Source organism: Solea senegalensis, unplaced genomic scaffold, assembly GCF_019176455.1.
Source record: "Solea senegalensis isolate Sse05_10M unplaced genomic scaffold, IFAPA_SoseM_1 scf7180000014161, whole genome shotgun sequence".
Lineage (NCBI taxonomy): Eukaryota > Metazoa > Chordata > Actinopteri > Pleuronectiformes > Soleidae > Solea > Solea senegalensis.
In genome coordinates, this window is record NW_025320980.1 from 103262 (window position 1) to 127918 (window position 24657).

Here is a 24657-nt window from a genome sequence, read left to right on the forward strand (position 1 = left end):
AGATTCAGTAGTAACACAGGCAGAAATCAGCTGAGATGTCAGCTAACGTAGACCATATGACCGTAATGAAATGCAGCCGTCAGTGCTGTTCTCTGCGAGGGTGTGGTGTTTGTGGAAAATCTTAAAACTTGCTGAAGTGGGTGTGTGACATCAATGGGTGGTGTACAAAAATAAACCAATCATATTAGAATAAATAAGAACTTTTAATGTTTAATTAAGAAAATATTTGGAAAAAAAGGTCTAATTAGTCATATAAACAGTATATATTTTTTTTTAAATTGCCATCGTATTTTGTTGTAAATATTTATGTAAATCATACATTATTGCTGCAGAAATGCTTGCTATTGATCCAATGGGTTGCCACACCCTCTAGAGGTGGCTGTGTGTAAATACACTACAAGAGCTGACGATGCCGAGCACAAACTTGCTGACCCCACTTTATCAACAGACAGCTAACTATGAGTTGTATTTGTTTAAACTGTCGCTCATCAGCCATAGACTGTACACATCTGAACACAGGAATGTACATTACATTACATTACATTACATTACATGTCATTTAGCAGACACTTTTAATCCAAAGCGACTTACAAAAATGCATTTAAACATTTGGCTACAAATAAGAGCTAGAAGTAAGTAAGAGCTTCAAGTAGATCAAACTATGAAGAACACCTCAGGTCATCCTATTTGGCTGCTCGTTACACTTCACTGTGCAGCACATGTACTGGATGATGGGCATGGTACTTGACACTTTCCCCCCGATATTGAGAGTAAAAAGAACATCTAGTATTAGAGATTTGACCACAGTAACAATTAACAATTGCTGTATTCCACCATTTGTGTCGTGAGATAGCTGTTGTTTGTGAAATAGTTTTAAACATTGATCATTCATTTTACATCATGGCACACAGGGGTTGTTTATCCACTGCTGCCTTCATTAGTCTTTTCAAATGTATTTGACTTTTATGAAATAGTTTGTTTGGATTTAACTTTGAGACACAAACTTCCCAAACACTGCAGCAATAGACCAGCTGCTCCAGTCTGAAACTGAAAACCCATAGAACTAACTTTGCAAATAATCCTGTCAGTTAAAATTAGACTCCAATACTTGAGCAAAATCTGAGCACCTGGATTGAAATTCAGGCAATAAGAGGCTTTCTCTTAGTTGTCCATGTAGAGGTTTGTGTGTTTCTACAGCAGTTATTTGTGTTGCAGTCCCACATGTCTTTGTCTAAGGTGAGTGTCACATTAGTCATTCTGTGAGTCACATGTTTGAACAGCACTTTGGCATATGACCTTAGATAAGTGGTCATGTGACAGTAAAACATGGCTTTCAGACTAATGCTTGTCCACTGTTTGCTTTGTACACAGACACAGTTCTAGGGATAAGATGGTGGCACAGATATACTGTATGTTTTCACCTTCATGACCAAGAATGGCCATCATTACCACTTTGATGAGGGATAGGAACAAATGCAGAGTCTTATATAGCACTGACGCAGTATGATTTTAAGAGACCCTCCCCCAAAGTTGAGGGATATTCTAAACATGTCCCACATACATAGACTAAACCCTGTAGTAAGCAGTTGAGCCTATAGCAACATGGATCACACCACTTGTCAGTGGTAGAACGATGGGGGAGGCCCTGAGCCAAATCAGAGCTGCTGTGATTGACATGACCAAACAGTTCATCTTTCCTGCCAGTGCACTCTGGAGGGGCAAAGGGAGGGAGGAGAGTGAAAAAAGTGAAAGGCAGGGGAGGAATCAGGAAGGTCAGAGGGAGGAGCAAAATGGAGAGAAGAGCTGGAAGAGGGAGGGCTGAGCATTTACAGAAGTCATTCTGAGAGGGCACCTGTAGAGAGGACAGGAACAAGTCAGAGAGGGGGGGGGGTCTGAAGAGAAATCCCCTCTGACTTTTCTATCTAAACGCAGACTTGCCCTGAGCAGGCAGTCAGCATGGGCAATCGTGGGTCTCAAGAGCAGCAGGACTCTGAGGGTAGGTGTCATCCAGAGAGTTGTGTCTCTTTGCAGCCCTCCACCCCCTTGTCTCATTGCTCTCTCTTATCTCCTCCACTTTGTGAGTCATGTCTCTAGCCTCTTATTTACTTATTATTACTTGGTGTCGGGATACTGTCCAAGAAAAGTCTCATTCTGCCGCCTGGCTTTCTTTTTTTCCAGCAAGTTCCCCTTCAGCCTCTCTCTCTCTGCCCATCTTCCCTCCCTTTCCCTCCTGCGTATGCTCTCTTCCCCCAGTGGCAGTCGGTGTGGATTTTTGACTATATTTAGGCTGTGCTGCTCCTGGTCAACAATGCAGACTCAGTAATGTGAGTTAGACTGAAATGCTCGCAGAGGGGGAGAGAGAGGCAGAGCAGGAGCTCTAGCCACTGCCACACTCAAAGAGAGGCCCTCTCAATCCAAGGATTTCATTATCCCAGTCCTGTGAATGTGAACTACGACTGGGTCTGACATAGAGCTCAGGCCATTTACAAGGCCAGGTACTGTCAATGACTGGTTGGATGTCTTGTTGACATTATTGATTAGACAGACCAATAGAGGTTGTGATTTTTAGAACTGTTTTGTCTTGTCTTTTTGGCCGCAGTTGTCTTGTTCAGCAAGTAAACGTAAGGAATATTCTTACATCAATATGAAATAAGCATGGACAGAAAGGGAGTTTGCTGTGTCATGGCCTGAAGGCCTAGCTGTAGGGCTTTAAGGTGCCATGTTACTGTAGCTGCTGCGTTCAAACACAGCAAGTAGGGACATTTTGAACTTGCCCAAGAGTGGGAAAAGTGACGAAGAAGGTACAAAGATCGCTGCAGTTCTTTGTCATTAATAATGGGTTATATTTGTTTTCCCTCTGAATATTGGATAAAATTGAGTAGTTTATGTAAGTCCATCGACATCTGACAACTGATTATTAGCATTTTTGACATTTTCCCTCATAATATTTCACAAACTAATTAGAAGATATGACACGTGGTTAAATGAGTGCCTCTTTGAATTCCAGGCCGTATGTTGCTGGTGATATGATGATACACAAGTAAACGTACTGGTTCAGACAGGAATGTAAGTGCATTTTTCATGAATTGGTCATAATCACAGCTTCATTCTGAGAGATTAGCCGGTCTACTTTTGGAAAACTAATGCTGTTAAAGGGAAGAGCTGAAAGACACTGCTGTTTGTTTGGGGTACATATACTGAGAAAATGTTTCTAATTAAAACAGTTGCTGAATAAGAGGCTAAAACTGTTTTAAGTGGTACGTGAGGTTTATTAAAGTGAAGTTGTATGAGGTGTACACACCCTGTGCCAAGAACCAGCCTGAGACACAGACCATTGCTCTCACTGAAACCATGGCTGTCTGTGGGGACACTTGCTGTTTAGTCAACAATTATTGTAAAAATATTATTATTTATCTTACCAACCTGAACAGATGTTTGTAAATGACTCATTCTCTTGCACCAAATAGAGATACCTCCATAGAGATCCCTGACAGAAGTCACAAAATAACACATTTTAATGAACTGACAAAGGCAGCAGTGGATCAACAACTCCTGTGCGCTGTGATGGAAATGTGGACTTTATTCGGTTCGATGGGCTGTTTACAAATTTAGTTTCCAGTCAGAAAAGGCCGTCTAATGGTGAGATAAAGCTGCAAACATATTGTGGAAATATAGACTTCAGCGGGCTTACATTTTATTCAGTCAGCCTTTTCTTAAGTGGTTAAATTTGATTCACCACTGTGTCTTTACACTTCAAAAAACCAGAATGATTAGGCATTATTATTTCATACATTTGTTTGGTTGAATTTGATTATTCAAAGGTAGTGTGAAGGGCTGAATTGGTTTATAACAGTTGCTTTTAATCTATAGATTTATTTTTTCTTTCACAGGAGAACAACAAAAACGTTTATACTTAATATTGAATATTATTGACAGCTATCGTCCAGAATTTTGCAATCTTTGCATCATGAGGCATTTTTGTAATTTGGGAATGGGAGTTGAAGTTAAGTGTATTCACACAGACTGTAAACATTAGATAAGCCTTTATTAGTCACACAATGGGGTACTTTACAGTGTCACAGCAGCAAAGACGGTAAAGGTAATAAATAATATACATGCATTTCCACATCTATGAATGTACGATATAGCATTGAAATGAAAACATAGACTATACACTATATACATTCAGTAACCAGAATATATACAGTATGGGCTGAATATTTACATGAGATCTTGCACTGAGTAACAAAACTTACAGTAAATAGAGCATTAGATAAGTGTTTCAAATGTAAATATAAGTCCAGGACATCCTCAGCTTGCACTGAAAAGACTGAAAAAAGTGCAATTACCTTGTTGTGAAGTCATTGTTATCTTTGTAGTGGACATAAAGCTGCAGCTGTTACGATCAGAATCCATAAGAAATCAAACCATGGTTTGTTTATGTCTCACTGCAGCCTGACTTGACTTTCAGAACATTAGTGATGTCGGATGTCGCTGTGTAAACACAGCAGCTTGTGTGCACTGTATGTCCTCTGTGTTATCATGTTGTTGTAGGATTAAGTCATTTTCATGTGTGGATTGACATTGTTGTCTCTGTGTGTGTGTGATCCGCAGCAGGGGCCTACTATCCCGCTCAGCCTCAGTTCACCCCCTCGGTGCAGGCGGCACCCGTCATTATGAATCCTGCCCCTCAGCAGCAGCAACCACCACCTCAGCCTCCACAACACATCCCCACCAAACGCGAACGCAAACAGGTAAAGTTCAAGTTCAACGACACTGCAGCTTTGAGAGCACAAATACAGTTCAGGCTGTCTGTATTTTTTTGTTTTGACTTCATGATTCCAAGTAATAACATTTTATTATCAGGATTAAGTTTGAAAAGGCTTTTTATGTTTCAAAATTAGACATACAGACAGACAGATAGATAGATAGTAGGGGTAGAACAGTTCACAAAATCAGATATCAGCATGGACATGTCATGCAATCATGCAAAAACTGAAATAATGAGGCAGCTTGATTAGGGATTAAAAACATCATTGTAACTATCCAGAGATTTTGAAACAGTAAGAGTAGAGACATTGCTGCATTTACACGTTTATATTTTATATTTCTAGTTTCCATTCCATTCTGTCACAGCTCGTGTCAGTGCTTCACAAAGATGCTCACTTGTGTGGCTTTCATAAAGTGGGCGGGTCTGCAAGACAGAGCTTTTTATCTCCCGCTCCGAATTAATGTAACGAGCAGTCACAGTTAGAAACCTTTCAGTGACCCTGGAGCTCCATCCATCTGTAGTCAGAGCCACGGAAGCTGTGTCGGACAATTCTTTGACAATTAGTCTTCGTGTCTCTTCATAAAGTTCAGGAATCACTGTGTTGCGGAAGTGACGGCGGGATGGAATATTATACCACGGCTCAAGTACTTCAATCATATGCTGAAATCCTGCATCATCCACCACGGCTGAATAAGGCTGAATGTCTTTCGCTATAAACACCCCTATTGCTTTACTTCTCACAGAATGCCTGTTTAAATGCTGGAGGGAGCAGAAGTTGCTTTTTCTTACCCTGCTCTCTCTTCCGTGTGCTGTCGAGCATCACACTGGGGTGATGTATCTGACGGATGCGCTAGCATATTTGAAGAGTAAGGCGTGTTGTGCAGTGCTTGCATACAGTCACAGTTTTGTCCACCAACAGTAAATCTGAAATGCTCCCACACAGGGGAACGACGTTTCTTAACAGTAACTGACCTGCAGCACTTAATAGTAACTGACCTGCAGCACTTAACAGTAACTGACCTGCAGCACTTAACAGTAACTGACCTGCAGCACTTAACAGTAACTGACCTGCAGCACTTAACAGTAACTGACCTGCAGATACTCACTCACTCAGTCACTCCATTAATCCCGCAGGAAACTAAACCATCCAGTAGCAGCTCAAAGCACAGACACATACATTAACCATAGGACATATAGGTAACAAAAAGTATTGTATTGAAGCCAATGTAAAAACCGACTATCAAAATAAAGTTATGTACTGTATGTAAAAGCCACATTGAAGCAGTTTGCCTAAAATGGACAGAGTTATCAGCTGTGTTTTGACAGTGTGAAGTAGGTCAAGCCCTGAAGCTTCCACTTTTACATGAAACACATGTTGAATATATTATATTATGTGTGATGTTTACAAATGAGAAAATGCTTTTTGAAACAGCTGCTGTAAGATAAACCCAAGCTTTCTGTGTTGACATCTGCTTATCATATTTCTAACCTGTAAATGATGAAAAAAGAAGTTGGATTGTTGTATTTTGTGATGACACAACAACTTTATCTGCTTATGTGACCAACCAAAGATTCTGCCTATTGCTGCTTTAATGTATGCTGCCTTTATTGCTTAAACAGCAATAAAGGCCGCCAGTAATGTTAAACAATTTATTCTACTAAAAATATTACTCACAAAAAATTGACTGTAAATATGCCTACTTACATTTGAGTACTTTCCAATAGTGAGTACTTAATAATACCATCACAGCAAAAAGATTGTTTTGAAAACAAATTTGATTTTCTCCACGTGAACTGAACAAAATACAACATTAGATATTATTGCTGCCGTTAAAACATTTACAGTCTCCTCCAAAACTATTGGAAAAGTGAGGATAAAGTGAGGATTTTTGCTTCACAATGAAAACATTTGGGTTTGACAACAAAAGATGAATATAAGATTAGAGATTAGCATTTCATCTTTTATTTCTCAGTATTTACATCCAGATATGTTCTTTGCAGTGGAACACCACATTTTTAGGTGAGCAAAAATATAGGTACAGATATACTTGATTTAGATTTGAATTAATAATACTTCATATTTAGTGGCAAATCCTTTGCTGTGCGTCATGTTGGTTCTTTAGATCTTTTATCAAATGCTGTGTTGAAAAAGCTACTTTTCTCCTCCTCTTTGTGACAGTCTAGCAGAGTTCAGATTGCAGCCTGCTCTACTTTAGTCATTATTGCTCATTTAAAAGTATTTCCAAAATACTGACAATGCAATAATTGCCGCACACCTGCTCAGCTCACTTGGAGTTGCACAAAGTGGTATCGGGTGCAGCAATATAAAAGGAGTTTTACGAATACAAATGTGCTGCATCAGTATTGGGGCATCCTTAATAAATACAGTATAACAGAAGTGGGAGAACATCTCAACCTAGGAAGTAGGATTTAAGGAAGCACATGAGTGCTAGACTGCTGAGCAACATCATTGTGGGACTTGGGTGAAGTTGCTCAGAGATATTTTCATTTGAGCATCATGGCTTCAGTTTGCATTGTCAAGCACTGGGTCAAGTTTTGCAGTTCAGTGTGAGAATTTCAAACATCCTGTTTCTTTTTATTTGTAGACAAGTTGTGTTTTTGTACAGGGAAGATGTAGCCTGCTTTAGGTTAAAGAGCTTGTGATTGTGATATCACAGGAACACTTGGAGGCTTATATAGATTGTGACCAAACTCTTTGAGATTGTATCTTTGTAAATTTGAGCTTGTCAGTTTAAGAAGAAAAAAGTAATTGTTTCCCAATCCTGGTGCACCTGGTGTTTTGCTGGAGGGAACATCTAAACATCTAAAACATGCAGGACAGGGGTCCCCGAGGACCAGAATTGGGAAACACTGGCTTAGGTATCATTCCGAGTGTCTGTTTGTCAGTTGCTCGACTTACTTCAAAACACGAACGTGATCCAGACACTGTCAAATGCCTCTGGTCAAAACATGTACTTTATAAGATGATGTAGTCATCAAAATAAAGGCTTCTTAATTCTCTGAGTGCCAGGATCACCATCTTGTTTTTTGCTTTTTAACACTCCAGCTTGTATGGAGGGGAAGCAGTTGATCATATGGATGTCACTGTGACTTCATTATTACATCAGAGAATAATATTCCTTAGTATAGTTATGCATCTTTTTTCAAGCAGTAAGATCAGAAATGTTATTCACAATTTAGATCCAGTCAGTCATTGTATCACTAGTGAATTAGGTTACAATTTCATTTTAAAACATATGACAGTGAGTGATATTGCAATTAGGTAGATATGCTGTATGTTACCATAGTAACCTGGTGACTTGATGCTACTGACATAGTGTAGCCTGGCTTGTTGTTACAGCCTCATTGTTGATGAGTCAAGTTGTAGTGTTCCAGATTTGCTCAACAGGTTTCTGAAACTCGACGTCATCATCGTGATCAATAGTTCCCGGAAATACCTGTTGTACAGCGGCCTTCTGCTTGAGCTCATGTATAGGAAGCAGGGATGGCTCAAAAATGCATTTCCAGTTACAGATCTTCACTTATATCAGCTATATTTTATTAAACTGGAGGGAATCAATTTCACAGATTTTAAGAAATTGTTCCTCTTAAGATTCACTTTCAGTCTGGTCTCACTCCTCAGTCGTGGAATAACCTGTTGGAGGAGATCTCAGTTCTGACTCGGGACTGAAGAAGATCAGAGGTGAGATTTCTTCATCTTAGCTCAAGTTAGTCCAGTTGGGGGCGACAGTAGCTTAGTGATAGAGTGAGTCATCTTTCAACTTGAAGCTTGTGGGTTTGATTCCCAACTCTGCCGATGTGTCCTTGGGCAAGACACTTAACGCCACATTGTTGTGAATGGGTGTGAAAGATGAATGATAGAAAATGTGCTGTGATTAAATGGGTGAATGAAGGAGGAAAAGCAATGAGATAAACTGATAAAAATGTGTTCTATTGTTATTGAAGCAAAGTATATTATTGGATTATCTACCCCACAAATCTTAATAGCATTTCATCAAAAGGTAAACTCAGCACTTGAGTTTGAAAACTGTATGTTTTGTGGCAGCTGCTTGCTGTCTCTTTCAGAGGCTGTTTTTATCAGTTGTGAGTTCGGAGTTAGTTTACTGTGCAGTGAAGTCGATCTTAACTTGGTGCTCTGTAAAACTAAGCTGCTGCCCGACATATTTCCCACTTCTGCAGTAAGTCTAGTGTTTCTTTTGCTCTCAGATGGCTCTCGCCTGGTATGTGGTAGCTCTGTGTGAAGTCAAGCCCCAGTTAGCGCCTCTCATGTAATCATCATGTTTACATTTGGTTAGATTTGAGTCACAAATACAAGAAGCCTTGTTTAATCCAGCTAAAATAACAAATGTTTTTCTGCGCAGCTGTTCCACAGGAAGTCATTTATTACTCATTTAGCCTAGTTTCTATAGAACATTTTAGTTTGACATTTGCATGATTTTTCATTTATAAAGTGAATGTCTCATGACAGGCAAAAACATGCACAGCGTGAACTGGTTTGTCTGTGCTGCTCATCATTTTTGTGTGGGTTGTTGGTTAACTTTTGGCCCGACTGAAGATTGTTTTACTTTATGTAGGCTGGATCTTAAAACTTGAATTTGTCTTCACCTGTTTAAATTTACTGTACCAAATACTTGAATTTGAATTATTACAATTATGACATTAGTTTGTGTTCTTTATTTCTATGTAGAAAAAGGCATCATATTGTAAGACTTGGTAAAGTATAGTTAGGGGTAGGAATCTCAAGATTAATCACAATTGGAATTCGGTAACAATTCAGATGAAATATGATTTAACAAAATAAACATATGTCTATAATATGATCCATAAATTAACTGTAGTGAAAAAATATTGATAATATTCAGACCATAGTCTGATGACTTCACCTAATGCCGATTAAGCTCTGTCTCTCTCTGTGTTACTCAGTTTAGCAGTTTTTGGATCTTGTGTCACCCAGCTACACGTGTCAGACAGACCGAGGCAACAGCAACACTGCGCTAGTCATACTTGAACCTGAGTATGACTGAAACACAAAGACTTTGTGAAGTGAATTCTACTGCTCAAAGAAAACCTTGTTTTCTTGTACGTAGCTGGCCCTGCTCTGCTGCTGTATAAACACAGTCAACGCTGATAGTATTGCTTGACAGAGCCTGTTGTCAGATGAAGGATGCAGCTTACAAATAATGTTACATCATTTCTGTTCATGAAGCGAGCAGAATTATAACATTAATATCATTATTTTTTTTAACTGCAGCTTTAAGTAATTGTAAAGAAAAAGAAACAACAGTGTGCCTCAGTTTGCATTTTACATACATACAGAATTCATTTATTCTATAGTGGTAGCCCCTGTGTTTTTCAAGATTTATTTTACATTTAGATTATCTATAAAAAAAAGTTACTCCAAACAAAATAATTGGCTGTCCTGCCGACAGGAGTAGACCGTGATATGGTACGGTTATCAGTTTCACAGTGATTCCTCCACCTGATCTTGACAGAAAATAATAGTTTTATTTCTGAGTCCTAGAATCAATATGGATTTAACTCTGAGGCTATTGATGATGATGATGACTTAGATTTATGAAGCGCCTTTCACAAAATCCAAAGTCGCTGTACAGTTGTGAACAGAGAAGAAAACCAGAAAACACACACACGAGTAAACAAACAATCAGGGGGCAAAAGCTTGAACAAAAAAACAAGTGTCGCTTCAACAGAGATTTAAAAGACTCCAGAGTTGTTGCCGGGCGAACAGTCAGAGGGAGTGAGTTCCAGAGGGTTGGAGCAGCGACACTGAAAGCCCTGTTGCCAAAGCTTTGCCTGCAGGTCCGGGGAACAGAGAGGACAGAAGGGACGGTGCACATGGAGGAGGTCGGAGCGATAATGTGGAGCATGGGAATGGAAAGACTTGTAGCAAAGGAGGAGAAGCTTGAAGGTGATCCGGAACTTAACGGGGAGCCAGTGCAGTTGTTTCAGTGTGGGTGTGATGTGTTGCCATGGTTTGCTATGGCATCAGCACAAGAAAGCATTAGGCAAATGAATGGACCTGTTTTCTGCATCCATTTATAATCATTCAAGGTAGAATTACATTACATGACGTTTTCCCACCAATACTATGAATCCTTTAATCCATTCAAGGGGAGTTCCTTTTTCTGGTATATATGGCTGCTTATCAGTAGTTGTGGTCTCTTGGGTGGACTTTGTCTCTGTTCCCGTACTGCAACACTGGCCTCATGGTCCCACACACACTCACCATCTCTGTCACCTCCCACAGAGAATGTAAGAGACGACTGACACAGAGTCACTGTGGAAGTGCTGTGACAAAAAGAAACTGAGTAAGTGGCATTCATACTTCAGCTGTGAGGCCGCGTGTAAAGGTGTGTGTGTGTGTGTACGAGACCACACCTCAAGGTTTGCATTCTTAATATTTCTAGGGTGTGATGCCGCTGCAGAAAGCAGGTAGAGATTCAGTATCTTGTGAAAGACACCGTGGTGTGACTCAAGGCTCTGTTGCAGCCAGTTTGTCGCTATCAGTAGTAGATGACCTTCTGTGCAGTTGCATTTTCGTCAGATAGAGTAAGTGGAAGTTGGTTAAACTTTCTGTATTTCAAGTATTTCACGCTGATGGTATCATATTGTGACCTGCAACCGTCTGCGTCATGTTTTACCCTGCACGTTGGCTTTTATTTATTTCAACTTTTCTACTCTCTTGCTCTGCCTTCGGTGTTGTATCAGATAGAAACTGCAGAGGGGAGGGGGTGAAGGACATGTCAGCACATAGCTCAGCTCCACGTGGCCACCCGTCTCCTCCCTCTTCTGCACCGGAAGGGCTCACTAACTAGTCTTCCTCTGCTGCTGTGGCAGCCTTCCCCCCTCCTCCTCCCCCCCTTCTGTCCTCTCCACCCTCTTCTCCTCCTCTCAGAAGGATTGAATCTGAAAAAAATGGGGAGAAACTTGAGTGTGCAGGGTGACGGAGCAGAGAAAGAGTATGAGGAAAAAAGGGGGAGTTCCTTGTGCCTGCTACAGCCCATTTGATAAGTTTTATTTTCCTAGAAACCCTCCCTCTTACTCTGCCCCTCCTTCACTCTCTGGCCCCTTCAACTGTTAGCCTCTGTGTGACGAGGGGGGGTGTGCATTCCAATACCATAGCTTTACAAGGCCAGTCTCTTTATCCCCCACCCTGTTCTGTTAAGCATATGAAAGAGGGAGGGAGTTAGTCAAGTTGCTAGCTAGCTTACTGACAGTCAGACACAGCTCTGTCCTGTTCTGCTGTTGTGTCGCTCTCCCTGAATGGGTACAAGTTAGACTGAGGTGAACCTAAACCTTCCTACAACGACCCGTCATCCTGCTTTATGGGATTCAAAGTCCAACCACGGGTCTACTGGAGCTGCAACCTCAGGCCCAGGATAGGAGAGGCCTGCTAGGGTTTGTCATGCTCCGGCAGAGGAGGTGCTGACAGGCTGAACCAGGTCAGTAGCAAAAGGCAAATATTGTTTTTCTTGAAGTGAACATTTGGTCAGGGAGCAAAAGTATTAAATTAGCTCTCACTCTTTTTTAACTTTTTCAATTCAATCCTTGTCCAGTGACTTTTCTGTGTTAGATTATTCAAAAACTTCTGCTTCATACAACTTTGGTAACAACTGTGACTTCCAAACTTGAGTATGTAAAGTGTACGAAACAGGAAAAGAGTGCTGACTAGAAAACACGTGCAAAGAATGGACACACCTATGAGTGAGTGTTCAGATTTTCTCTCAGTGTTTCCCCCTCTGACTGTTTGTGCGCGCGTGTGTGTGTGTGTGTGTACAGATATACATGTTAGCTGCTGTTTTCTGGACGGACTGTGCTTTGACTGTGAGAGTTTTCACATCGACCTAAATCAGCGGAGGAATTCGTTTGACAGTTTGGCTGAAAGTCGGTTAACTCGACTCTTGCTCAGTCAGACAGCTTTCCTGAGGCTGAAGCATGTTCATTTGTGCAGCAGAGGAATTTGTGCAGTGGTTAGTGTTGTGATTTGCTGTAGCTCGGTATTTAGAGTCATGTAGCTTTCAGTGAATGAGGATCAGCAGCTGGAAAGGGAGGACACAACAAAAATGCATTGCATTACGAATATTTCCCTACTCCCTTGTTTTTCTTTTGAAGCTGTAAACAGCCAGTTTTATGACTCTCTGTGTTCTTTTCCTGCAGACGTATCACCTCCTCACTTTACTCTCTCCATGTCGCTCTTGTGCAGTTGGCTTCCTTTCCTAACTCTGGATCTTCTCCCTCTCTTCCATAGATCAGAATAAGAGACCCTAACCAAGGAGGTCGAGACATTACAGAGGAAATAATGTCAGGGGGCCGCAGTGGCTCCACCCCGACCCCACCACAGGTAAGCTCCAACGCCATTGTTGCTGAATGAATAGCAATGCAGCTGCAGTCAAGTTCAGCAGTGTGGGTCAAGTCAAGTCAATTTCGTATCAAAACTTCATGTATGGTTAATGTCCTCAGCTGTCATACACTACAGTATGCATTACACTACACAGCACTGTCAAGTGGAAAAAGTAGTGATTTGGTATCATGATTTGGTGTGTGTGTTTTGTGTGTGTGTATCTTGACAGTCAGCCATATCTGGATCAGAAAATACAGCAGTGGTGCAGGCCAATGGTGAGAGCATCACAGCTGCTACCACAACGGCACTGGTCAGACCAGGTGAGTGACACATGGGCAGAATCTTAAATAATTATTGTTAATTTTGTGTGTACAATCACCTGATGAATTGTTGTTTTTCATTAACCCAGAATTAGTCTTTCATTTCAATGTCAGGAGCGAGGTCAGCTCTATAGGCCACCATTTTTACAATTTACAACTAGATACCTTTTGAGTTTTGATGCAAAATGAAGGTGAGACAGTTCTTCCAACACCATTAGGGATATTTAGCTGCAGCATGTAACTTCAAAAATAAATGTTGATAGATTTTACATACTGTCATTTTAACCCAGTCACACAAACACCTTCAGCTTCAAACTGTACTGCTTCACCATTTTCCAGTCCTTTTTTATTTAGAGCCTCACATTTATGTCAAAAGTCATGAGAGCAGTAAAACATGCTGACGAGCAAATAATATTAATGCATGTGCAGTGTTAATAATAATAAATCTAACAATTTTGTCTGCAAAATTGTTTTTGTTGCCATGTTGTAATTTAAAAATGTTTTAATATACACATTTAAAGGTTTATGAAACTTAATTAATTTAGTTTTACAAGTTATGTATTAAAGCTGCTCTTTTCTTATACAAACACTGTTATTGGGTAGTATAATCAGTTTCTGCCAATTATCACCTAAATGTTTCACACTGGACCTTTAAATTTAACTTGGTCCTCATCATGATAAGGTTTCTGGTTCAGTGGTTTTTGCCACACTGTTGTAAGACTTGCTGTAAAGGTGTGGCAGGTAATTTAGTGACTGACACATACTCAAGCCACTCAATTCATGTGTATTAAGGATGTCTGAGTACCTTCTTTCTCATGTAAGATGGTACTGGTTATACCTATATTGGTCTGACGCTGTATTTTATATCCTTTTTAGACAACTATGTCGTACTGATGCATTTATCACCTAGCTACAGTTTAAGCAGCCAGCTTTTGCTCAGTTAAGGGTTTACTTGATATTTTACAGTTTACAGATTTAATGTCCCAATACTTGATCCAGTGACAAGTATTGTACCCTAATGTTTTATGAATGAGCTTTACAAAATGAACTAAACAAGACATTGTTAGTTTACTTGTTGTAATAGTTGATGCAGTTTGAATATACACTATCAGTCTAATGTTTGGACACACATTTATGTGTATGGATAGACTCTCTCACCCAGGTTATGTGACACGGCAGCCTTTTGGTAATTACATCAGGTGATACCACATGAGATTTGTTTTCTTGTTCTGTCATGGTGAAAATGGAAAACAAATTTGTTACCAGACAAAGAACTGGTTTGTTTGTGAAAATGTAAGGTTATTGCCAGTTTTTCCAAAGTTGTTGGTTTGTGGACTTTGTAAAAACATTCAGCACATAAGTCGATACTGACTGTGTGAGCTGAGGTCTCACCTGTGGAAACACTTGAGGGGAGGAAGGTGCCTGTATAACCAGTGTTTTTCAGTGGCACTATAAGAGAGAGGATAGGAATGTTATTGATTGGGGCACCAATCAATATAATGTGAAGAACACATGTGCTATATACTGAGGCTGCATGACTTTAAACAAACACTTCTGTCACGCACCTTTTATAACATTTATGAAAGGTGATCAATGGCAATCTTGGGTCGAGTCTTAGAGATAAATTGTCACATGTTCAGTGTATGTAAGATTTTTTGCAGACCCAATAACATTCTTTTGAACCTTCAGATGACCGAGATAAACCTACGCCTCCTCCTCTCTCAAAAACCCCCGAACCTTCAAAGGGTGACCCCATCCCCACAGAGGCTTCATCCTCTGACACGAACACTAAGCCCCCCATACCCCCTCTATTATCAGAAGCAGCGGATCACTCCCTCAACACCCTCACACCCAGTGCTCCTGTTGCAGAAGTGATGGACGCTCCTCCAAGGGAACCCACTCCAACACCTCAATCAGCACCTGAAGTGCCGGCTTACCCTGCACCCCTCCCTGACCCAGTCCCCACCTTAACCGCACAGGACAAAACAGACACGAAAGCTGCACAGGAGGAAGAAATGGAGGATGAAGAGGTGGAGACTAAAACAGAAGAGGCTGCTGCCTCTTTGGACATAACTCTTGCACCTCTCTCCACCACTAACGGTGTTGCAGCGGTCGAGCCTGAAGAACTGTCCATTGAGTTGCCACCCAGTCAGCTGGAGGCTCCTCTAGACTCTCCTATTGCGCAGCCCGAGGAGCTCCGCCTTCCCAACGGCCTGCCAATCCCTGACCCGGAGGCCCATGCTCTCTGTGCAGCCGAGCGGGATGACAGCCCCATCGCCGAACCCGACGTCAGCCAGCAGCCTATCATAGAGACTTCCACAGCCATCACCCTGGAAGCACCTCCACCTGTTGTCCAAGCCACAACTGAACCTGTTGACCAGCCCACACCTGAAGCTGCGGTCCAGGAGATTCCCGAAGAGCTTGTCGTCCCAGCAGTGCCCGCCCAGACTGAGGTAGAAGAAACATCTCCTGCAGTCACTGAGGTTGATATAGAAGATTCTCCGGTGCCTGAGACCACTGCCAAGGAACAGATGCCATCACCTCCAGAACCGGTTTCCTTAGCTGAAAGCACGCCAGAAACTGTGCCCTCTCCTCCCCCTCCCACAGCTGAGGAGAAGGAGGACGTCCCCCCTCCCCAGACAGTTACCCCTGCCCTTGTAGAAACTACTATGCAAGGTTAGTCACTTTCTCACATACTGTATGTGTGTTTGATTTCAGTTCACTATAAATATATGATTCTTACTCCCCTCTTTTAGCTCCAAAAGCTTTTCAACTTTAGCATAACTAGCATGTTAGAGGTGATCTGTGGCTAATGATGTTTGCTTTTTTTCCCTCTAGCTGCTGTGTCTGTGCCAAAGAAAAAGAGGAAAATGAAGGATCTGAACAAAATGGAGGCAGTAGGAGACCTCCTAGATGCCTTTAAAGAGGTGTGTGCATGCACAGTCATACCTTTATCTTCATATATATATATATATATATATATACATAAAGATAAATGAAAGCAAGGAAAAGACTTCATATATATCTATCTATATATATATATGTATATACATACATATATGTGTGTATATATACATATATATGTGTATGTATGTATGTATGTATATACATATATATATGAAGTCTTTTCCTTGCTTTCACTGTTTGTATTAATAGCGTTTCAGTTGTTCACAGAGACACCAATTTAAAGGGATAGGGGAATGGATTTTTTTTTTAAGTGTCCTTATATGAGTTACTAAAACATAGTAACTCATGCTGGAAACCAGCTTGAGACACAGGTGCTCACTCTCACTGAAAACATGGCTGTCAGCAGAGACACATCGAAATATTGATTTTATGAATATGTCATCTTAAATCCTTTATTGTCAGGAGGAAGGGCAACCTTCTTCCTAAAATAAGTTCCCTGTTCCTGATCTCAAGCTTTAGAATAGAGAGCTAGAGTAGGATGTGTGGCCCAGATGGGGAGCTATGAGAGCAAGTGAGTGTTTATGTGACAGAAGAATCCACCATACAGATGTCCCCAAACTCTAATGTAGGTGACCTAAGTGAGCACTCGCGCAAGTCAGTCACAGGTTTTACCCTTCTTGTGAGACCTAGAAGCTCACACTTGACATGGGAATCATCAGAAAAACACCTGCAATGTGATTCTCAGTGAGGGTTCACCTGTTGTTCATGACCACATGTGTTTTCATGGCTCCAAATAACAGCTTTGAAATCATTTTGATCGGTCACTGATGATAAATCATACCTCCACAGAGCATCGTCTCCCTGACAGTGGACAAGCTAACCTTGCACCTAATGATGACTCATCTCTTCTCCGTCATCCTAACTTTTCACTTCTTTAGCTGATCTCCTATTTTAGTTGATGTTAAAACAAGCTGCAAGGAGAGGATCCTTTCGCCCTGTTGTCTTACATTTAGAGTAACTAACCACTTCAGCGATTGGTAAACGAGAAATGCAAACCAATGTCACCTTTCTCTGCGGTGTTAGCCAAAGAGGAAGCTGAGAAGAAAGGATAATGAGAACATTTCTGGAGTGATGCCACATATATATGTAACACCATTAAGCTGGCAAGCAGAGAGAGAGAGAGAGACCAGAGAAATGCCGGCTCATCCATGTCATGAAGTTGCTCACACACCTGAGCAGCAGGTCAAGTTGGGGCGGTTCAGCGCTCGATCGGGTGGGAATCAGTGAACCCCTCCCCCAAGATGAGTAATCACATTCATACGTAAATATGTGGAGGCTACTAGCGACTTCAAATATTTAAATGCGGGCCAAAAACTGTGTTGATGTTTTGGTCTGTTATAACACCCACTGCTACATAACAACACAACAACACTCGGGAAGCCAGCAGAGACGTCTGAAGGTTGAGGACAGATTTGCTGACTTTTTCATTTCTTTTCAGGAATCAGGAAAGCGAAACGTCTCTCTCTCTCTCTCTCTCTCTCTCTCCCATACAAATTGATATTTGATATTTAGCAAATATAAAGTTGCCTCATCATGTGATTTCTATCTGCAGCTGTGACTCTGCTGCTGCTGCTCTGAAGCGGACATATTTGTCTGACACATGAAAATGAACACCGACGTGCATCTCTGTGTTTTTAAATTTGGAAGTGTAGTAACCATTTTAAATGCTAAACGTCACTGCTATTCATATTTTACATATGATCCCCCTTTGAAGAAGAGATTTATAACGTCACACCCTCCTGTACTGAATATTTAGTGCTGTGTGATTCACTTAGTATTTCACCGAGTAGAAACTGAATGACTACATGACAAAGAAACTCACTTGCCAGACAGGACGTCTTGTCGAAGCTGCAACACAAACAGATACCTGTCGAAGTCAAAAACACAAAATAGAAGGTGAGAGTTTTACACTGGAAATAAACCGTAATAAAAAGTGATTTATCACAAGTGTTTCCTCATCACTGTCACATAATTTACTTTAACAAGCCTCAGTGCATTTGGCCTTGATTTGAATGTGCCCACAGCAGCAAAGTAATTAGCCTGACCTCCCCTTTGGACCTGTAAACTGGGCTCTGGAGAGATACTGGGAGCATTTGTGTGTGTGTGTGTGTGTATGTATCTGATTTGTGTTTGAGATCTTCACCTTGTGAACTCCTCACGCAGGTTGTTTGGCTCTGAAGAGTAAAACTTCACTCTGAAGAAGAGTCGGTAAGGAGGTCCATCTAGAAGAGAGGAGGGCAGAGGGAGAAGTGTGAATACACACAGAGAACGACAGGAAGTGTAAGACGGGGAGAGAGACAAACATTTATTTGACCAAATCAAGTGTTCTCCTGATATTTTTCCCTCAGATCTATTTACTCGACTGCTCTCACCCAGGTCTTTTGTCGCTGTCGGCAATGCCATAAAGATGTATTTATACTGTACAGTATTTCTCTATATGATATTTTCACATTTAATCCCTGTATGACATCAATCAAACCCCCGTACGTACACACACACACACACACACACCAAATCATGTATCATTGTTACAAGCTGGCTGGAAAGCAAACAAGAGTATGGCTTCTAATGGACACGCTAATCCCCGCGTCAACATTTCACAATGTGCCACCTGCTTCCTACTCACCTGCTTCCACATGCACACCGCACAGTTCCTGCACAAGACAAACAGTTGAACTCACCTCGAATCTGTTTCTTTATGAGCTTGGACATATCCAGCCAGTGCTAAAACACAGGAAAAGAAAAAGAGTTATTTGGTGAGTGTGAGTTACATCGGCTTGTGCTCTACTGTGACAAACGTGAACACTCGTCACTCACCGAGACTTGGTCTGTGTCCATGTACTGCAATCCAAAATAGTCTGTCTCTATCAAATCTATGTGGTACATGATCTGGTCAAACAGGTCCTGACCTTTGGATTTGCTCTAGAAAACAAACAAAAAAAAGAGGAGGAGGGGGGTTATTTATTTATTTTTGTTTTTTTTAATCCTCTCAGCTGCACTAACATCATCTTCTGTGGGCAAACAGAACTGAAATAAGATTTTCATCTTTCAGGTGCCCCACAGATGAAACTTCATCTGTATGAAATTTCAGACATGAAGATGAACGAGAGACAAGCCTGGAGTCTATAACTGAAGAAAAATGATCAGTGTTTGTTTGTGTGTGCACGTGTGTCTTATTGTTTGGACCAGTAGTTCTCATGGAGACCAAAATGAAGTCCTAATGAGGCAGAATGAGGTTAAGTTTGAGCAACTGGTTAAGTTTAGGGCTAAGATTTGCATTGTGGTAAGATTACGGTTATAATTAGGCATTAATGGCTATGGTTAATTTTAGGGATAAGGTTTTGTTTAAGCCATCCTAATGAACAGAATTTTAAAGCGTGCTGAGAAGAATAGCTGTGCAAAGCCTGTGTGTGTGTGTGTGTGTGTGTGTGTGTGTGTGTGTGTGAGAGAGAGAGAATGAGAAGGAGAGGTGCTTTAAAAGCTCAGGTTGTGAGGAACTTGGGACTACATTATTGGGACTTTCCTTCGTTTTGGGCAATTTTACAGTGTGTGTGTGCATCCACACTCATTTGGTTGAGACAAGTTGCCGTTATCATGAATCTATCATACAGTCATGGAGTGTGTTGTGTGTGTATGTGGGGGGCAGGGTCAAAAGGTCAAGGAAAAGCCCCTGCAGGAAAGGCCTTTATTCCGGCCTTTAATACAACGCAGTGCACAAGTTAGTGCACAACTTTAAAGACTGTTTCACAAAACATTATCTGAATAGTCCAAAAGCAGTGAGTGTGTGTGTGTGTGTGTGTGTGTGTAAGATCACCGCATATGAAGCCCAAACACAAGTCTGAACCATATTGCACAGGGCAATTTTGGATAAAGATGACAGCCTTGTACTTTGGATCCTGATAACCAGTAGAAAAACTACCTGGTGAGTGAGTGAATGAATGAGGACATCAGTGGCATGAAGGGAGAGGGGGACAGAAAAACAAAAACAGAATGATCGTGATCATTCTGCTGTGTGTGGCTGATTGAAATCACAGCCTCTATCGCACGCATGCACATGCAATGAATATTTGACTGTTTCTTTTCTACCTTTTGTTTAGGCTGCATTCAGCCTGAAGTGACAGCCTAATAGGCTTTAATAGGGTGAGTTTCAGCTCTGTTCAAAGCATCTGTATCAATGCCTGTGGGAAAACTAGCAGACATGAACAAACTTGTTCCAACACACCTGTGACTAAGCCACCAGCTCAACAAGCCATGTGTCATTTTGTTGCTAGAGCTGTTATATCTCCGCTGAAGATGTGTGTAACCTCCCTGTAGGACAATAGACAAAAACTCCCTACACCCCGATTACCCGCGACGCGCCGACCTTCGGAAGGTGACGCATGTACACAACAGCTTATGTGACACACATGACCTTCAAGATGGAAACACCTCACAAGACACCACTTACGCACGTGTGCCCACACACTCGCTCATCATCCCACCTACCCCTCACACATACTTGCAGCACTCAAGTCCACACAGTGGTAAATCAGATCAGGGAGTCGGGGAATAGAGCGAGACGGCTGGAGAACAGGAGGGAGAAGGAGAACAAGAGGGAGGATGTGGAGGCAGGGTGTGAAAGAGTTAAGATGATGAGCAATGGAGAATGGAGAAGGCCACAGAGGGAGTGTTTAAGATGATAAGGAGGCAGATGGGGCACAGATTGCTTTGAGATCAGATGCAGTCAATTATACTGATGGAGGGAGAATAGGAGAATAGAGTGATTGAGAGAAACGCTGTAAAAGAGAAAGGGGGGCAGCTGTAGTTGGAAGAATGGAAAGTAATGTCATCACCATCTAGAGCAGACACACATCCATACACTCATTCATACTGTACTGTACAGGTCACTATGATACTACAGACCACAGTGTTTTACCCTCAGACCAATAAATATCAATTAGGCATGTGACGGTATGCAAAATCACATCACAATTATCCTAAAAATAATGTTGATTCAATTGCTATTGCAATAACTGTCAAAATATGCTTTATATATGTATTTGGTTTGTACCTGAAAGGTTACTGATACAGAGAATCCAATGTTGCCAACTTTTCAAAGGTCCAGTGTGTAAGACTTTGTGACATCCAATGGTGAGAAACTACAGAAAGGATGTCGTATGTCTTTGTTTGCATAGTCAAAATGCAGTACACGTGCTGGCTGGCTGCAAGATGGCAGCCTCCATAAAGCAAGAGCTTTGCATAAAGTACATATTAAACACTTTACTCTACTATGAAAACCAAACCAGTTTAGTACAAACATACTCACAGGTCATTCACTCAATTTCTGCCAACAAACTCGCCTAAACGTTACACACTGAATGGACCTTTAAAGTTAAAAACAATAAAAGAGAGGTTCTGGGAATACGTAAGCTCCCCCAGGTGGCACTTCAAAATAAAACTAGGACTGTATGATTATGAGCCAGACGGAATTTTCAAGTCTCTCACGTCTCTATTTATGATTATCCTACTTATTTTAAATGCTTAATATAAGGGCCAAATGTTTTTTTATAGATATCTACAGTATATCTTTTGACTGACATTGTGATTGCAATCTAAGAGGGAATGGTAATTTTTACATAATTACTCATATTCATTTTCAGAACATATTTAAAATGATTACTGTGTGATATTTGCACAGATCTGTGAGAAACAAAGATGTTTTCTACAGTCTGTAGGATATGACGTGTATAGGTCAGGACAATATTGAATCCACAAAGGTAATTTCACACACATTTTGGCATAAATAGTGCAAAATAATTGTATATGTTCCCATCACAATGTCTGAGGTCTCAAAATGAGATCTTGTTTCTTTTGTTGGATCAATGGAAAAGTTATTCTTTGTGTTAGTGACGCTGATACCTGAGAGTTTTGTCATTGTCTGGTAGAGCAATTAACTTCTCTGACAATACACTATTCTCTAGGCTGAACTAAACCATAATAATTCACTACAATATAGTTCAGCATGTAGTCAGTTTAACTGAATTTACTTTAATGAACAATAGTAACCCTTTCTTGCTTGTGGGTAACTACCAGGAACCACCTTATGTTCCACACTGTGTCCACGGCCCACGCTTTGACACACACACTGATCTGGTCTACTGACGTGCTGTGTGTTTACACACTGTGTAAACACGCGGTCAGAACTCTGCACGGGCACAGTCAGCTCACTCACTCACAGGCAAATCCACATTGACATCCGAGCCGTCCAGCAGCAAGACGCGGCAGGTGATGGTGGTCCTCGCCGTTCCGCCCGCCGGTATGTGAACCGGTGCTCCGCCCGTGACCACGGCGGGCGCGTGGACGACCTGCTGCTGGTGGGCCAACAGCAGGGGGTTCCCTGTCAACCCCCCTCCTCCTCCTCCTCCTCCCCCTTTACCGTCCCGCTCGTCCCTCTCCCTGGTGTGGAAGCGGCTCCGGGAGCGGCGACTGAACGTCCGGCGTAAAAAGCCCATCATCTTCCTGGTCCACAAGGCGAGGAGGTCCGTGTTATGTCCGAGAAGACTGCTCCACACTCCGGTCTGCCCGCTTTTGCTGCCACCGCCTCCTCCTCGTCCTCCCCGGGGCGAGGAGTCACTCAGCAGGCACGGCGGAGACTTCAGGGCTGCCGCGCAGTCCTCAGGGTGGATGTCAGCGGTGGCGGCAGCGAGGAGACTCCGGCCGCATACTAATTCACCACAGAGGCGACAACCAGTTGATTTTCAATCTCTGAGTCCGGTGTGAGCGACAGGACTCTGTTACGGAAACACAGAGCGCGTCCCTCCCTCCCTCCCTCCGTCCGTCCGTCCCTCCTCCTCCCCCTGTCCTGTCCTGTCCCTCTGCCGTGCACCTGCCTCCTCCTGTTTGGCTCGCTGTTGCGCACCGACTTTAAAATCCCGGAGAAATCCCGTCCGACAGTCCGCAGCGGACACTTCCGTGACTCACGCGACTTGTCACCTCTGAAGCCGCCAACCACCGGCGCACAGGTCCAGTCCAGGTGGATGTAGTTTCTTGTCTCCACCGGAGAACCGAAACTAGATCACCACCTCCTCACAGGTACAAGTCATCCAACGAAACTGGACAAACAGCCTGATCTGCGCCTGCGTAAAAACACAACACAGCGTAGAACAAACTTCTGTTCCTCCCGACTGGCCGACACACCGGAGTCAGCAAACTAGCGCCACCTGTCTGCCGCGCTTCCGCATGGCAACACCATGTGGAGAATACTGATCTGCCATAATGGTTGAAAAAAGTTATCTGTAGCCGATCAGTGTAAACTCATTATTTTTTTTAGGTAATTTCTATCTAAATTCTCAGCGTCGTACCCATTTAATTAAAAACACGCACTCACAAACCGTTTCCTTCCTCAGGCCATTTGACTTCTAAACCAGTAACTCACACAAGTAACCCTCCCCTCACACTGCAATATTCTGCTCTCTGTGCAATATCCTGTCCTTTCCTATAGTCCTCTCCTCTGCATTCTATTTAGTTTAGTCTCATCACTTTGTTAATTCTAACTTTGCCTCCAAGGAAGTCCATTGTCAGACAACTACAGATGCAACTGCACAAACAACATAAAGATATGCATTGTCAAAGGCAAATAAATAAAATAGTTCCCTCAGGCTCCCAGAGAACCAGAGCTTGAAAGAGACACAACTGAGACACTGCACTACAGTAAATACACTACAGAAAAATAAACACAGAATTATTCAAACATCAACAACAAAACAAAATATCATATTTTATTAGACGTTATTAGTATTAGTAGTAGTATATAAAGTCTTTCTATAGCCCAGTCTGAGGGCCACTTGCAATACCTCCAAAGCCACACAAATGGGCCATGACCCAGGCTTTGGAAAGCGTTGATACGCAGTCACTCATTAGTGGTTCCCATGATGGGCTCCAGGGTTACCCAGGGGTTGTTAAAGGGTTTCCAGGAGATCTCAGTCGCATCATGGTGCCACTTTACTGACCTTTGATCACTCAACCTTTAATACCAGTATTTATGTTTTTGTTTTCCATACACCTTGATGCAATTCTGAGTGATTTAAAGAAAAATAACACATTTGAGTAAAATATCAATTGCAGAGGAAAAACAGGAAAAAAACAAGCCTTTAAAATAACACAGGAAATAAATATTTATTTAATCGCAGTAAACTATTTGGATCCAAAAACAGATTATCAGAGGCGTGTTTTAAAGTCTC

General features: G+C 41.7%; 2 protein-coding genes across 2 annotated transcripts in view; one reads left to right on the forward strand and one right to left on the reverse strand.

Moving 5' to 3' along the window:
* LOC122760905 (eukaryotic translation initiation factor 4 gamma 1-like) overlaps positions 1-16897 on the forward strand; it is a 39708-nt gene extending 22811 nt beyond the window's left edge. Inside the window, exons 9-14 of the mRNA XM_044016100.1 lie at positions 4615-4754; positions 13059-13151; positions 13381-13471; positions 15161-16147; positions 16310-16398; positions 16892-16897. Coding sequence (XP_043872035.1) covers positions 4615-4754; positions 13059-13151; positions 13381-13471; positions 15161-16147; positions 16310-16398; positions 16892-16897 — 1406 coding nt within the window. The remainder of the gene's footprint in view (positions 1-4614; positions 4755-13058; positions 13152-13380; positions 13472-15160; positions 16148-16309; positions 16399-16891) is intronic.
* A 1329-nt stretch (positions 16898-18226) lies between these two features.
* On the reverse strand, positions 18227-23226 carry LOC122760906 (band 4.1-like protein 4B). Its single transcript, XM_044016102.1, has 5 exons — positions 22654-23226; positions 19256-19360; positions 19120-19162; positions 18582-18660; positions 18227-18305 (listed from the first exon to the last, which is right to left on the reverse strand). The coding sequence occupies exons 1-5, from the start codon at positions 22930-22932 to the stop codon at positions 18257-18259; spliced, it is 555 nt and encodes a 184-aa protein (XP_043872037.1). The 5' UTR covers positions 22933-23226; the 3' UTR covers positions 18227-18256.
* Positions 23227-24657: the final 1431 nt, after the last annotated feature.

Bases quoted from the DNA above. Each gene is read 5' to 3' on its own strand.
- LOC122760906 (XM_044016102.1), bottom strand. From the start codon at position 22,932: ATGATGGGCTTTTTACGCCGGACGTTCAGTCGCCGCTCCCGGAGCCGC. The intron at 19,163-19,255 runs GTGAGTGACGAG...CCTGTGTTTTAG, and splicing joins TGGACACAGACCAAGTCTCG to CACTGGCTGGATATGTCCAA. The intron at 18,306-18,581 runs GTGAAGATCTCA...TGACTTCGACAG, and splicing joins CTGCGTGAGGAGTTCACAAG to GTATCTGTTTGTGTTGCAGC.